Source organism: Nannospalax galili, unplaced genomic scaffold, assembly GCF_000622305.1.
Source record: "Nannospalax galili isolate Female #2095 unplaced genomic scaffold, S.galili_v1.0 scaffold503, whole genome shotgun sequence".
NCBI lineage: Eukaryota > Metazoa > Chordata > Mammalia > Rodentia > Spalacidae > Nannospalax > Nannospalax galili.
Window position 1 is genome coordinate 873,333 of NW_008349770.1, and position 16,252 is coordinate 889,584.

The following is a 16,252-nucleotide window of genomic DNA, read 5'->3' on the forward strand; positions in this document are numbered from 1 at the left end:
ATGGTTGTTAGCCACCATGTGGGTGTTGGGAATCGAACCTGGGTCCGCTGCCAGAGAAGCTCTTAAGTGCTGAGCCATCTTTCCAGCCCCAGACTTCATGAAGTTTTTATGAGAATTAAATGAATACATACAAAACCCCCCAAACCTACCTCTCCCTAGATCTGATTACTGCTGCTGACATTTCTTGGTGTGGTCTTAAATAATGAGCTCTCTAACCAGAGAAGGAGCGTTAATGACTTCTGGGAAAATAGTATTGTTGGTGGAGGTGGAATTGTCTGAGAATGCAGGCTTGTGGGAAGAGGGTGGGGCTGAGTGACAGGATTCCACAGCATTTGCCAGAACAAAATAGGAGAATGGCTGGACGAGGTCTCAGAAGGCCAGGTGGGCCAGCACAGGAAGGTGCTCCTCACACAGTCTCCCTGGCTGTCACCATCCTGCTGGAGGCCTTGGGTACAAAGTCACATTGTTAATGAGGTTAGGGGACCTTTAATATCTATCATTGGTAAAAACTTGGAGCAGGACAGATCACCATTTAAGAGACTGCATAGGGAGCTGGAGAGATGGCTCAGCGGTTAAGAGCATTGACTGCCTTGCAGAGGACCTGGGTTCGATTCCCAGTACCCACATGGCAGCTAACAACCATCCATAACTCCAGTTCCAGGGGATCTGACGCCCTCTTCTGACCTCCATGGATATTGCAGGACATGGGTGCACCTACATACATTCAGGTAATACACTCATGCACATAAAATAAAAATAAAAATACTAACTAATAATTTAAAAAAGGAGATGGTATAGACAAATTGGAAATGGTAAGAACACATAAAAATGTTTCCCTGAATAAGGTGGTGACAGGACTCAAATAATTGAATGAAAAATTGTGTCACTCCAGGTTAGAAGTCAATTGACTGTGGATCTTTGTCTACTGAATGGGAGGGTTAGGAAGACAGGCTGTCTTTAGCATTTTCTAACCATACAGAGCATCACAAGATGGATGCAGCACAAGGAGAGCCCCAGTAGTGGGGAGGCTGAGTCATGGATCCGGGCTGAGCTGGGGATTTCTGCCCGGGGACACCATGTTTTCTAAGCCTGCCATTGGCTCCCAGTTCCTGTGCTCATATGATATCCAGGCCAGAATGCATTCCAGTGCTGTTCAGTCTCCACCTCTTGTTCCCCACTTCCCTCCACAGCCACAGGGACAGGGTGAGGTCACATGGTATTAGAAGTCCAGTGTGGAAGGGAAGAAGCAGTCGGCCATGATTGAGCTCTCAGACATTGGTATTTACTATGCTGGCCCAGACTAGCTTTAAAAACCTTCAGTCTGCTGACTCCCACCCACAGACTGCATAGAGCTTGCATGTATCTCTGATGTGATTTGGCCCTGGTTCTCGCCTATGGAGACCTCTACAGGCCTGCCTCGTGGACTGGGAGGGTGCTTATCAGTACTGACTTCCAGAGCCAGGGCACAACAGGAACAGGGGTGCCAGATGGCTCATCACATGCAGCTTCTGTTTCATCCCTTGTGACTTCAAGTCTTTCTTTGAGACTCAGTTACTCCCATTCCTGAATCCGTAAGCTCCCAAGACCCACCGCCCACTATCTTTCATTCTTGGGGCTTTTCAAAGTCAAGCCTCATTCTCCAAGATGCATTGTACAGAAGCGAGCATAGTGTCCAGGCCAGCTGCTCAGCACAGACGTTTGGGGACCTTGCATAAGGTCCCCAAGAATAAAATTAAAGTGCTATTTACACGTGAAGGCAGAGAACCCAAAGAAACCAGAACAATTTCTCCAAAACCTGGTGGCTAAACCCTGCTGAGGACACCGACTGTCTTATGTGTTGTGCTGCAGGATGTAAAATGAACACTGCACACAAGGACCACTAATTGCCTCATTTATTCTTCCATTTAGTCAGGGAGACATCAGTGCCTCTTCAGCCTCAGCATGGAAAATTACATGTTGGAAAGAGCCACACTGGCGAAGTGACACAGACAGTTCTGGTGCTCGTTCACTTAGGTCTCCAGTGGAGGAGGAACACATGTATGCATGTAATGACAAAACTCTAAGGTGACACACCTTCTGAGAGACCGCAAGGACACATGATTCATTTTCCTTTAGTCTAATTTAAATCTGCAGATTAAAGTGCAAGGAACGAGGGGCCAACGTTGTTGGAAACAGTGACCGGGATCTTGGTGTCCCCTTATGTGCGGGGATGAAAACACTTTTTAGGTTAACATTGACCCAGGGCTTTCTTATTTGAGGGTGGTTTATTCTTGTCTTTATAAAAATAGGACAGCCTCGCCTAAACCGCTGGGGTTGGATATTTAAGGGTAAACACTGTAACGTCTACAGAGTCGGGGACGTTCTTGGAGTTCAGTTCTGAAAAAACCCCAACAAGACCATCATAAACATCTTCAGGGAAGTGATTAAATGGCACATTAATGAACAAGAACCCTGGGTCCTTAGGCAGGGATGGTCCTTAGATCCTCATTGTATAGGTGGGGAAACGGAGGCCCAGGGAACAAATGATTTCTACAAAGTCGTGACAAAGTTAAAGGTCAGAACTCAAGTTTCCCAGCTTTGGGGTGTCTTCAGATGCTGCATAAACACATACCCCTAACATTACTGTTTTCCTAACCAAGATTCTAAAATGGGCAAGGTTACCTTTTTAAGTGATAAGGAAAAAATGTGGAGGGAACAACAAGGTTGGTGTGGAACGCTGACACATTTGTACCCAGGCTTAGGACTTTCATGTTAGGACATGATTAAAAGACTAATGCTTCCATGAGCACATGATGGAATCGCACAGGGACAGCCATGAGAGACAGCACCACAAAGAAGGACCAGAAAAACCTAGAAAACGAAGTGGATCACTTTGACCATTGGTAGGCTGGCCTAAAGCACTCAGTGCATTCAAGTACACAGAAAATAACACAAAGTCACGCTATCTGACACAGGAGCTCCAGAGGGGCTCCCTGAAGCCGTCTGCAGCAGGGCACAGGTTGATGTGTGACATTCACTGTCACCTGAACTGAGGCAGCACGACATTGTGCCCAGCTCAACATAGGTCTAGGAATGGGTCACTGCCAAATGCTTATCACTTCAGAAACTGGCTATGTTTGTTAACGATGATGCGCGTGAATCAGAGAGAGGAGGACTGAGGTGGGAAACATTTCAGGTGGCTGATAGAGGCTGTACGTTTTGAATCCTGGACAAAGTGACTGGGATCTTGGTATCCCCTGGGCCTGGAGCTTTAGTAACAGGCTGGGTGTGGGCCTTGATGTCTGCGATCCGCTCTTTGAACTTCTGCTGAAGGAACTTCTCTTCTTTGGAGTAGTTCTTGGCAAACACAGACATCAGAAGGCACCCCGCCATGGATGTGCCCCCAATGCAGAAGAGCACAGCCCCCGCCAGCTTGCACGTGTCGAGGGCACCGTTGAACTGCACAGCATGTGTGTCGACTACCACGAAATCGGCTTCGCCAAAGGCTTCGATTTTGGGAGGCACAAGAAAGCCCACTGCCAGGACAGTTAACCCGAGAATCACAAAGACGGTGCCTGAGATGAGTCCGACCTAGAGAGACAGAACAGAGAGTGGGAGGCACCGATTCTCCTTCAGAGCCTATGCCAGTGACCCCCGATCTGCATGAGAAAAGGACTTAATTTTCTAGTTAAAATGTAAGTTGAAAGGAAGACCTTTCTGCTTTTAACAGCAGCCAGAAGCACAGTGCCAGCTCTTGACTGTTTTCTGTGTGTACAAGTTGAAGAAGAAACTGCTTTTGCTCACATCACCTCACTTGGTGTTGGGGAAGGGGGAGGCTGCTCTGATGTCCTGATGCCAGGGGCTCCTGACTCTCCCCTAGCCTCAGTGTCACCAAGACTACCAGGGGCTGGCCTTAACTCTCTCTCCTTGGCCTCGATGTCACCGAGGCTGCCAGGAGTTCATACTACACAGTGTCAGCTCAGACAATCTTATTCTGTGACTGTGATAGAGTGGGAGGCATTATGAGTCTGTCGTAGCACACACCAAACAAGGCAGGACACAGAATGAGAAATACCTCCCCGTCTCCCGCTGGCCAATAGGAGTAGCTGTTAATAACTCAGAGATCCAGAGCGCTCTCTCACTTCTGTAGACCCTTTGTGAACTCCCCAACCAAAGCCACATCATCACTTTTCCTCACTCCCGCCTGCCGAGTGCCCATGGTGGCATTTTCTTCACTGTAACTCGTGACAAACCCAACATGAATAGACAGATCTGTTCCTGGTGGCTGGGGCCCGGGGACAGTGACAGCTCTTATCAATGCTGGTGATGTCTTTTTAAAGTAAGCAGGGAAGGCTCATACCAGTTAAAGTTGCCAGTTAAAGACGTGGAGCCTCCAGAGGGTAAGTCACTAGCTAAAGAGGCAGTGTGTGGAAGCCATAGGTCTGACCCCAGACCCGTGCTGCATCACCTCTCGTGTAACTGTGTGAGCTGCACATGTGCAGATGCCAACATGTTTAGAGTAGCAACGGAAGGCACAGTGTCTTGGGCAAGGCCTCCTGGAACACAGCAGAGCTGTGTGACAGTCCTCCGTCACTGCTGTAACCTGGCAAAGGCAACGTAAGGAAGGATTCACTTGGGTGTGTGATTTAAAGAGATACAGTCGAACATGGTGGGAAAGAAGGGGCTGGGGCTGCTCCGTGGCAGCGGGAATGTGAGGCTGTTTGCTCACATCTCTCCAGGTCAGGAAGCAGGGGCAGGGGAATGGTGGCAGCTGGCTGCTTTCTCCCTTTTCCCTCTTGTCATCTAGGACCACAGCTCATGGGACGGTGTCTGCCTCATCCAGGGAGGGCCTCATTCAGTAAATTCTCTGTGGAAATATCTATGTAGATATCCAAATGCATGCTTCCCTAGTGTCCTGGGCCTTTCTTAATGCAATCAACTTGACAATGAAAATTTGCCAGTACAGCACTGGAGAGGCAACGTGACCCACCCAGTGGTGAATGGAGCCCACATGCTTTGATGAGAGGATTTGGCCTAGGGCTCCAGCCTTGCCTCTTGTACTGGAATCATAGGGGCAAAGTTACTTAAAATATTCTTACCAGCTATTTCCTACCTTACATCATGACAGATGATCATCGTACCTTCCTTATGCAGCTGTGAAGATTTAAGTATGATCGTACTTAAAAGCACTCACCCTTGTGTTTGACTAATACATTGCAATAAGTAGTTACTATTATTACCTGAAAACAAATCACTTGTACAGTTGTTGGCTATGTTGCTTAAGTGTTAAAACAGTTGTCCACCACTTGGAAGAAGGAACAGTGAACACAGCTATCCACTTTTAAAAGATCATTTTTTTCATTCTCTGTTCCTAACTGCTTTAAGTTAGAGTAACAAGGTTGGGGAAAAAACAAATATTTAACCCCACCACCCCGCTGAATCTTGAGTGTGTGTGTATATATATATATATATATATATATATAGAGAGAGAGAGAGAGAGAGAGAGAGAGAGACAGGGTTTACTGTATCCCTAGATAGCCTGGAACTCACTATGTAGACCAGGCCTTGATCTCACAGATCTTCCTGCCTCTGCCTTCCAAGTGCTGGGATTAAAGGCATGTGCCACCATGACTGGCTAATCTCGACTAGTTAAAGTGTGTGCATTTATTTGTTGACTGTTAGGGGTAATACATTACTTGAGGAGGCGTGGCTAATCGAAGCATAATATACTCAGAGCCCATGACTGTTGCAAGAGTACTATTTGAGCGTCTGCTGCGGCCTAGGCGTGGTAGATGCTGTTTCGTTTAATAGTCACAGAAGTAGATATTTTCATGCTCAGCTAGTGGAAACTGAGGCTTGCAGGGTTGAAGAAATGAATTTCAAGTTTCTGTAGATAGCAAGTGGTATAACAAATTATACTCCAGATCTGTGTGGCCCCCTCCCCTTTTCTTAGGCCTGTAATATTGCACTAATTGACATTTTGCGTATTTTCTATTTTTTTTTTCAGAGCTGAGGACTGAACTCAGGGCCTTGTGCTTGCTAGGCAAGCACTCTATCACTGAGCTAAATCCCCAACCCTATTTTCTATTTTTAAAAATTTTAATTTCAAAAGAGTTTTAGCTACTATATAAGGGCAAATTTTCCTTGATATAATATATGAAGGAACTGAAAACCAGAAGTCAGTATAATACCCAAAAAAAACAGGAAGCTTTTCTGTACAAGAAATCAGTACCGCAGGAAAACTGAGTGTAAAATAGTATTTTAGATTGCTAAAAATGATGGTAAGTAAATTCACCTTCAGAGACTAACCATTATTTATAACTTCAAAAATGGCTCACATTGGAAAATTCTGAATGCACAGCCTAAATTAACTTAAATATCCGTGGGGACAATTTGTCACCAAATTACCTCCCTCTGGAGGAGCTGGCACCGAGCCTCAGAAGCCAAGGGCATCGAAGTGTCTGCCTTGGTCTCTCGGCTCCCGAGGAACGGAGGCAGCATCCCTGTCTTGTGTCTCCTTGGCTTCCCCGAAGCTCCCACTCCAGGCTGACTCTCAGGAAAGCCAGTCTCAGCCTACTGAATGTGGAGCTGGGGACTGATCTTCCTGCAGCCTGCTCCTGAGCTGAGCATGAGGAAAAATCCATTTTTGGAGAATCACCCAGAAACTAAAAGGAAACTGTGGCCCGCAGATGGCCAAGTCCCGCTCTGTCAGACCTGGAGAGTGAGTGCCCAGACAGAGCTTTCTCTCTTTCCTGTTTCCATTAGAATCTCTGAGGGGAGAGGAGGGGAGAGTCAGAGATGACCATCTGTAAGCATTCTGAGGGTGTCATGAGTGTAGGTGTTGGGAGAGCCTCCAAGAGGTGTGTCCAGACAAGGACTGTAGACATGTTAAGACAGAGGGGGAGAGTTTGTGAAGGTGGCATGGAGGAGCAGTGAATGAACAAGATTAAATTCCCAGGAGCATAATGGGGGGGAAGAGCGGGTGTGACAGATCAGCCGAATCCTGGTACCGTGTTGGAATACTGGGAGGAAATTAAAATTTGGGGATTAATTCCATCAGGTGCCATAGAGACTGTCTCGACACAATGGTGAGTTCAATAGTTTTGGTCTAAGGGAGCACTGCTGTGCTGGTCAGAGCCTTGATGTGAGGAGGACTGGAGTGCTCCCACCTAGGCCCAGCAGAGCATCCGCAGGCTGTGGGCTGGTGAGATCAACCGCAGCGGAGAGCAGGAAGGACCTTGCTAGGCGACGAGGTGTCCCATGGCAGCAAGGCCAGTGTTGCACCGAGATTTCTGGTGCCGACCTGAGCTGTGCGGAGCATGTGTGAGAATCTAGTTCCTGCTGCTGCAAAGCAGGGTTGGCCAGGGAAGCGACCTCGGGTTCCAGAAATTCTGCTGGTAAGGGCTATCAGCCAGAAACTGGTTATTTTGACCAGTGTCACTTTCCTTGTTTCCCTGTGTGCTGGTGAAGTCTGAATTCGCAGCGTGTGCCAAGCCTGTAGGCAGAGCCAAAGCCACTGCAACACAGCTGTTCTGGCAGAGAAGGCAGTACTAACTGCTGGAGACCAGACCCAGCTAGGCCGAGGGGGGCGGGGTAATGGGACATCGGGCGGGCGGCGTGGGCAGGATGGAGCCATCTGGGATGGAGATCATTCAGGATCTCATCGGGAGTGAGACACTTGATTTTTCTCCTTCATCTGCCCTGAGGGCAGCTGCTGTTTTCTCAGCAAACCCTGGGCACTGAGCACTGACAGTCTGGCTTGGGTAGAGCTGAAGTCTCCAACACAGACTCCCCAGGCTATGCAGGCCGACACCAGGCTTCTGCATGAAGGATTTTATTGGAACACGGCCTCTATGAAGCCCTGGACTTTTGCATGTTTCCCCAAGAAGGGCCCTAGCGCAGCAGGGAACCAAGTTTACTGTATCTTACTTGTGTAAGACAGAAGGAGAAAATATTAAAATCTGAATGAGGCTGGTGGTTTACTAGGAGTTCTCTATTTTAAATCCACAATTGTGTATTATTTACTGGTCTTGCAGTTCACAAATCACATATCAATGCTTTGGATCTACATGAATGCTTGAATGTTCTATATGTCAGCAGTATTTAAAGATATTGGAAACATAAATTGAATGTACACATATAAATGTATGTAGAGAAAAATGAGGAGGAAAGAGGAGAGAAGGAGGTAGAGACCTGAGGGGAAGGAAGGAGGCCATTTCAATAGAAGCTGTACGAGGCTTGACTACATAGTTCATGGGCAGTTAGGATTCATCTCACTGAGATTTCTACAGAGCAAAGATGCTGGATTGTCTAACTCTAGTACGAATTAGTGACGTTAGTATGATTTTAAAAGCACAGGTCTTGGGCCATCAATATTAACAACTATTTACCCGGTCGTTACTCACTGAGTTTCCATTTCAGAACTCAGTATTCTATTCCGTGTGCAGTAATGGCTGCTGAGATTGCTGAGGCTTATTGAATCTTCCATAGTCATTATTTTATGCTTTTTCTAAATATTGTCTCATTTAAGTCTTATAGCATTTATGTGGTGAAGTGTCACTACCCAAAGTTACAGAAGTATGAAACGGAGGCACAGGGATTGGAGCTCATGGAGTCTCAGGCCAAAATCCATGCTCATAATCACTTGCTCCACTACACTACTAATACATTGCACGTTTAAGTCAAAGTCAGGGTCAAAACTTGTGGGATCTTTTGGAATAAGCACAGAGTGTTGGGGCTGATGGACACCCTAGATGTCATCTGAGGGGGCATCTTCTCTGTCTCCTTCCCCAAATCTCCCTCTCTTCTTCTACTTCTAAGCACTGGATCATTCCAGTACCCATGGTCTTTTCCCAGGTCATCTCAAGCTGGTACCTTCTGTGTGTTCTATGTGTGAACAACCCCAAATCCACCAGCTGAGGCCTCTTGAGATCTCTACTGGTGTCTGATAGTCACCTTTAGTGTGACACAGCTGAAGTCACACTCATGGTTTCTACCTGAGCGCCCCCCCTCTGCCAGTGCCCTCTATCCAAGTAAGTCGTGACACCGTCCACCACTCAAGCTGAGGCTGAGGGTCCGCGGTCCTTTATGATGGCTTCTTCTAGTTAGACTATTTTGACAGCTTGGCCCTTAGACTTTATGCTGAGATGGACTGTTTTAAGCCATCTTCTCTGGCATAGTCCTGCTCTAGGCCACCACCATCATCACCATGCACTTTGCTAGTTTCTGAATTCATTAGCTGCTTCCATGTGTGTTGCCCTATAGTCTATTTTCTGTACAGTAGCCAGGAAGACACCGGTCAGTATTGTCCTGGAGTCATCACCCTGCTTGACTTCTGCAGGTGGGCCCCCATATTTCTTGAGATAAAGGCCCATACCTTCCACATGGTTTAGGGGAAGGCACAGAGACCATCTGTGCCTTGTTATTTTTCTGGATTCTTTGCCCCTTTTCTAGTTCCACGTCCAGACTGGATCTCTTCCTCTATTTCAGAACTCTGGGACCTGCTATGTTCCCAACTCAGAAAGATCCTCATCTAGAAAAACGCCTGTGTTTGCTGGGATTTCAGGAAACATTGCTCCCCCATCACCTCTGTCCTCTTGTTCAGATGACAGGTGCCATGCTGTTAGGGGCTGTGTGTGGGGACGTGCTTCAGGGGTGGGCTATGAGCTTCTTGGGGCCAGGACTTTCTTGTTTTCTGTTTACATTTCCAGCCCCTCAACCTCTCTTTACTATTATCAGTGCTCACTAAGTATTGCTTAGACAGTGCATGCATTTTCTAATGAAGCCTCTTCAACAGCCTCATGATCCTGTATATGGTGAAGACAGAGCCGATGTTCTGGCCCCTGGGTCATATTTCAGCAGTGAGTCTTGCTCAACACTTAATGATTTTTAAATAATTATTCTAATCTGTCACATGATACTGTACTAGTTAATTTTCTCAAGGATAAAATTCCTATAAGCAGCAACTGAGTGAGGAAGGAACTATTTTGGCGCATGGTTTGAGGGGGAACAATCAGTCATAGTTGGGGAAGGACAGCTCCTGGCTGTGGTAGCAGAGACTTGCTTCCATCTAGGCAGATGAGGAAGAACAGAAAGGATGGGAAGCAGGAACAGGCTATAAACCTAACGGCCCTCCAGGGACCCACTTCCTCCAGTGAGGCCCCACCTGCTAACAGAGCCACAACCTCCCCAAACAGCGCCACCAGTTGGAAATGGCTGGAAATGGTCAAGGGCACAAGCCTGTGGGGGATATTTTCAACTCAGATACCAATCTAGCCTGTCAGAGAGGCTGAAAGAACGTAGTGTTTGGTATATGAATAACAGCTAGTGGCAGATTAATAACTAGCAAGACCACTAATCATCCTGGTGCTTGTGCTGCTCCTGCTCAGCCTCCTCATCAATGATTATTCAGTATTTAGAGACCAGATTTTACAGTCTCTTTCCTAAGGGAAGAATGATGTATTGAATGTCACAGTAAAGCACAGAGAGGACATCAAACCTCCTGCAGTTCCAATACTGTTTTCTGTTGCCTGTCTCCTTACCTTCCAGAGTACCGAGCTCCACCTGTTAGGCGATCTCTGGATCTGGAAATCATCCTCATTCTCCCAGATGGAAGAGGTGCAGTCCTCGTAAAATTGGTGCAGATAGGACCGCACACCATAGCGCTGGTGCCCACCCTCGGTGTCAGCCTGGGCTTGCTTGGACCCACAGATGTTGCTGCAAGAAGCCATCTTCCCAGCTGGAATGACAGCGCCCACAAAGGTCAGTCCACAGACTGATCCAGCTTTAGGATCAAACATGTCATTTAAAGGCCATGAGCGGGCTGAGTCATGCCAGCCTATTTAAACAATTCTCTTCATGGGGGAGGCTCGTTAAAGACCCATTTTCCTTACCAGCTGCTTTTATTTTCTGTTGACTGTAAAATAATCCCCAGTATTCAATGGCTAGAATGGGTTGTTCATAAAAGAAAGGTGACATAACAGCACAAGTCACGTAAATTAAACAAGAATATAAGCATGAGCTGGGCATGGTGGCGCACGCCTTTATTCCCAACACTTGGGAGGCAGAGGCAGGCGGATCTCTGTGAGATTGAGGCCAGCCTGGTCTCCATAGTGAGTCCAGGCCAGCTGGGGCTACGGGGAGACCCTGTCTCAAAGAATACAAACAGACACACATGCATGCGCGTGTGGCACATGAGAAGGGCAGTGTAGGCACTGAGGTTTTCACTGCCTTGATAGAAGCTCTGTAACCTGTAAGATCAGTGGTTTTAGGGTCTGGAGAAATGGCTCAGAGGTTAAGAACCCTGACTGTTCTTGTAGAAGACCTGGGTTCAAATCCCAGCACCCACATGGAAGCTAACAACTGTCCGTAACTTCAGTCCCAGGGAATCTGACACGGCAGCCTCTTCTGTCCTCCTTGGGCATTGCATGACACGGGTACACATACCTACATGCAGGCAATATGTGCTTACACATAAAATAAAAATAATTAAAAAATCGGTGATTTCACTCTTCTGTGTTAAAGGGTCGGACAGGCACCGTCACCAGCTACAGGTGGGATTTGTCTTCGATTGTCCTAGAGTCTTAGGTTCATTCCTTTGTGGAATGGGCACAGTATTTGTCTTAGGGGTTTGAAATTTGGCCTTCAGATCTCGTGTCTTCCTCTGACATTTTAACTGATGGCCACGTTGTTTGAAAGCTTCGTTAGAAAGCTGCTGAGCAACTTGCACCTCATGCTTTCTTAATCACAATTGGCGGGGCCGTTAACTTATACCTCACTAGTTCTAACGCCATGTATTTCTGTGGTTATTTGTGGATACTTCAGTGATTGCTTGAGGATGCATCTGTCCATGTGGGTGCTGAATCTGTAATGTAGACAGTAGACTTACCCCCTTTACTATGTCCTACAAAGTGTCTAGTATAAATAAGACTTAGGAAAATTAAATAAACTTTCGATGTGTGAGCCGCCTGGGGTGTGACCTTTATAAAACATAAATTTAAGATTGACTTGATGTAAATGATACCCTCAGAGAGAGTAGTTTATATGGATTCAGTTAACAATTCATGCTTTGTTTAAGAGAAGGAATTATTAAAAGACTGCAGTTTTGGCAGGTACGGGCATTATTAGTTCTCCTCTGTTGACTTTTCTGGTCTTGTTTAAGCAGACAGGCTGCTAGGAACGAGGCATACTCGGTACTTTTAGTTACTCTCCACATTGTTTTCTTCTGGGGACCTGGTCTGTGTATGACAAAGTGAGGCATAATACACCAAGTTATTTTCTCATTGGAAAAGTTTTCTCAAAGAAATCTTAAATTATGCTGTAATCCAGGCCAAGAAAGACAAATTAAATGTTTCTAATCATTTATCAAGGAGCCAGCCATAAATGTCTGTAAGAGAAATTTGTCTGTAGTTCTGATTGGTCTCCATGCAGTCGCTTACTTTGGTTTGACAGTGTGAGGGTTATCTTGATTATCAACTTGATGAAATTTAGAATCACCATGGAAACTAACCTGTGGGCATGCTCGTGTGTGTGTGTGTGGGTGGGTGTTCTAGATTAGACTAGTTGATGTGGGAGGATGCACCCTAATTGTGGGTGAGTAAAAGAGGACAGAAAGGGCCAAGGGCTAGTACTCACTTGCCTCTTCTTCCTGACTGGAGATGCAGTGTGACCAGCTGCCTGGTGCTCCGGCTGCCATGACGGGTCACAGCCTAGAACTGTGATCCAAAACAACCCCTTTGCTTACGTAAGTTGTTTCCGTCAGTATCTTGTTCCAGCAACACGTAAAATAGCCAACACTGATAAATGAGGCTGTGGCAACAGTTAGGAACGGTCCTCTGGGAACAAAGAGAACCCGTAGGAACATCTCTTAAGCAAGGGCTCTTAGCTTCAGATGGATTTAGTTAGACAATATAGTCAAATACAGGTAAATATGTTCCTGGTGTCAGAGAAATGGCATAGGTAGATGTATTCATGGCCTGTCACCTCATGTGTCTATGTTCTGACCAGTTACTGTTGGGGCTGTGTACTTCCTTGGTCCTGGACCAGGTACCTCTAAAGAAACCACTCAGGAGAATAGTTCAGAAAAGTCAAAGGTAAGCATTAACAACAACAACAACAACAACAAAAACTCTTTAGATGTTCCGAGGGATTTCATAAGACAAGGTTTTAGAATGCAGTTGTTTGATGACAGCAGCAAAGATTGATGGACTAGAAACATGTTACCTAATTTTTACATCTTAAGTGCTAGGATGATCTCTCGGTGCCTTCTACTTAACGCTTATACAATGATGATGATTTATAAGAACCTATTACCAGTGACATGTATGTAGAACAATTTTAGAGTCACCTTCTTTGAATATACTCTAATAAAAATTTTTAGTCAAGGGAGGATGGGATTGGTATTACTAGCTCTGCTTTGTCACTGAGGAAGCTGAGGTATAGAAGAATCATCTTGCTAAAGGTTACGCCGTGAGTCAAGGAGGAGACAAAAGATGACAGTTACTACAATGTGCAGGAGCTTGGGCTGAATCATAGACTTGCATAGTCAGAACAACTTACCTTAATATTTTATATATTTTTCAGGCTTCCTACAGAGCCTCAGAGCCTTTAACAAGGAGAAAGGACAAACCCAGACACAGCGGAGTGGAAATGTTCCTTACAGCACTGGAAAAGCTGCTTTTCTCATTGCTGACCTGGTTCATTCTCAGGACTGAGCTCTGATCTACTCCTTCCCTGCCCAGCACACTATGTTAGTGTTTCTTCTGTGTAAAACTGGACAGATCAACTTTGCTAAAACCAATATGAGTAAAACGATCAGAAAGAGAAAGTGTCAGAACACAACTGTGTTGAGCCTGAGCTTGTACTCTAACTTAGTGTAGGTCACTGGAGAGTCTCCCTCCAGAAGAGGAATCTTGAGGAGTCTTACTTCATCCCCCAAGAGCACAGAGCATGAACAGACCAGTGGCCTATCTGGTGCTAACCTCACAGAACAGAGGATGGTCTCAGACACTTGTTTCTGATAGACAACTTCCTGATCACGAGACCCTAGAGAAGTTCATTACTCTGTGGGCTGCGGTTTTACCATCCTTATAATGAGATGGTTGGACCAGACTGACCTTTAATTTCTTCCAGATGTATTTTTCCAGGACTTTTTGGCTACAAATCTGCCGAACGAGTATTCACTTTTTGTTAGACAAACAACTGAGTTTACTGATTCGGCCCCTGGTGGTATGTACCTTGTAGATACTCTAGTGAAGCCTCTTTAAAAAAAATGTAGACAAGGTCTCTAGTCCAGGCTGACCTTGAGCTCTCGATGTAGTAGAGACTGGCCTTGAACTCCTGATCCCTCTGCCTCCACTTCACACGTGCTGGGATTACAGGCTTGCTGCATCATACCTGGTCTGTGCAGTGCTGGAGATGAAACCCAAGGTCTCAAGCATATGAAGCTACCAACTGAGCTACACCCCTGTCTGCAATCGTGATGGGTCCCTGAAGGTATCCCATCCCTGGGGGCTGAACATGGTGTTGCTCACTTTGATGCAGGAGGTGGGGGGCGTTGTTTCTGTTCTCCCTGAAGGACACCAGATGCTGACAAGTGAGGACCAGCCATGACTTTCCTCTTCCTATTAACCATCTTCAACAGCTAGCTCAATTGCACGTAACTATTATATATCAAATAAATATTCCATCCTTAACACGGCATAGAAGCCAGGATACCTCAGAGACCGGTAGGAGTAATGCTACTGCTGCTGAGTTCTCTTGAGGTCTTTCTACAGTTGGCAAATCTGAGCATCAACTCTGTCCTTTTGTCCAGGTTTATTCACCGCACACATCCTATCTTATCCTCTATATGTGGTTTTATTGTATGACCTGGTAGGCTCTACACCTGACAGTTCTATGAGGGCAAGGATGTTCTTTTCCTGAGCCCACTCTAATCTCTAGTGCTTTGAAACTTCCTGGCTTAGAGTTTTACATGGGCTTGGCTGGATTCATTTTTCACTTTCTTTCAGTATTTTTAGAGCCTTAACACATGCCCAGCACCTGTGAGGTCATGACCACCAGGCTGAGTGGGGCACTGTGTGTCTTGGATGGACCTTGGCTGACAGAGATATACTCTCAGGAAGCAATGAATCAACAAAGTGGACTTTGTGTTGCATTTACAACAGGTAAGAATAAAGATGTTGAGAATCCCTGGGAAATCCCTCAGTAGGCACAGTCCCTCACGTGCACTGTTGTGCTCATGTGGCCCACGTTCTGTGGAATCCATTGCTGGGAATTTGAGTTTCAGACTACTCTATGCAGTTATTTTTCATTTTACTTTAACAATGCTCATAGCTGTGGAAGCAGAAATAAGTCTTTATGCCTCATGAAACTCTGAGAACATCACAGGCTCTACGCTGTTTATCTTCATGGTCTGCTTGAGAGACAAGAGGCAGCAAACAGAGGCACAAAGTGGCTGAGTGTTTTCCCATGGCTCTTTGTGAGTCAGTTTGGGGCTAGGCTCAGGCCCTGTTCTGTTTATTCACTTGGAAATATCACTCAAGTTTTCATGCATTTTAATTCTCCCTCAAAATAATCCCAAGCTAATGAAAGTGGCAGTCCCATTAGAGTCTCTTTCCACAGGGCCAGGGCTGTAAGAGGCAAGGTATAGGCACACAGGCCACTGAGACCACTTACTCAGAACCAACCCAAAGGTCACTTTCCTTAAAAGACTCCATCAGATTCACAGTGCACACAGGAAAGCCTGCTAAGAGCTTTACCACTTTGAAGTTAAGCATTCTTGAATCAGCGTGACCATAAAACTTGAAATGGGTTTCTACCAATGGATCATTTCAGGGATACTTTATTTTTCTGGAACAATCACAGAGATCATGGCTTTATATAATGAGTTTTTTTAATACTCTCTGTGTCAGTGTATTGGCAGTCACTTTTATAATTTAGAAAAGGAGTGATGATATGTAATTAGCTTGCTCATTATCAACTGCTCGAATCCTTCAAGATACGTATTTATATGGCTAACTACATCTTTATCATTCATTTCTCTGTCATCTATCATCTATCTATCTATCTATCTATCTTCTATCATCTATCTATCAATCATCTACATATCTATCTATCTATCTATCTTCTATCATCTATCTATCAATCATCTACATATCACCTATCATCTATCTATCTATCTATCTATCTTCTATCATCTATCTATCAATCATCTACATATCATCTATCTATCTATCTATCTTCTATCATCTATCAATCATCTACATATCATCTA

General features: G+C 45.5%; 1 protein-coding gene across 2 annotated transcripts in view; it reads right to left on the bottom strand.

The window, feature by feature from the left end:
• Positions 1-1,874: 1,874 nt before the first annotated feature.
• Nrsn1 (neurensin 1) overlaps positions 1,875-16,252 on the bottom strand; it is a 17,731-nt gene continuing 3,353 nt past the window's right edge. Inside the window, exons 3-5 of one of the 2 annotated variants that reach the window (XM_008847101.3) lie at positions 12,613-12,812; positions 10,521-10,717; positions 1,875-3,570 (exon numbers count right to left, since the gene is read on the bottom strand). In XM_008847101.3, the coding sequence (XP_008845323.1) occupies positions 3,172-3,570; positions 10,521-10,717; positions 12,613-12,673 (657 nt within the window). In that variant the 5' untranslated portion in view covers positions 12,674-12,812 and the 3' untranslated portion in view covers positions 1,875-3,171. The remainder of the gene's footprint in view (positions 3,571-10,520; positions 10,718-12,612; positions 12,813-16,252) is intronic. The other variant, XM_008847102.3, reaches the window with a different exon arrangement.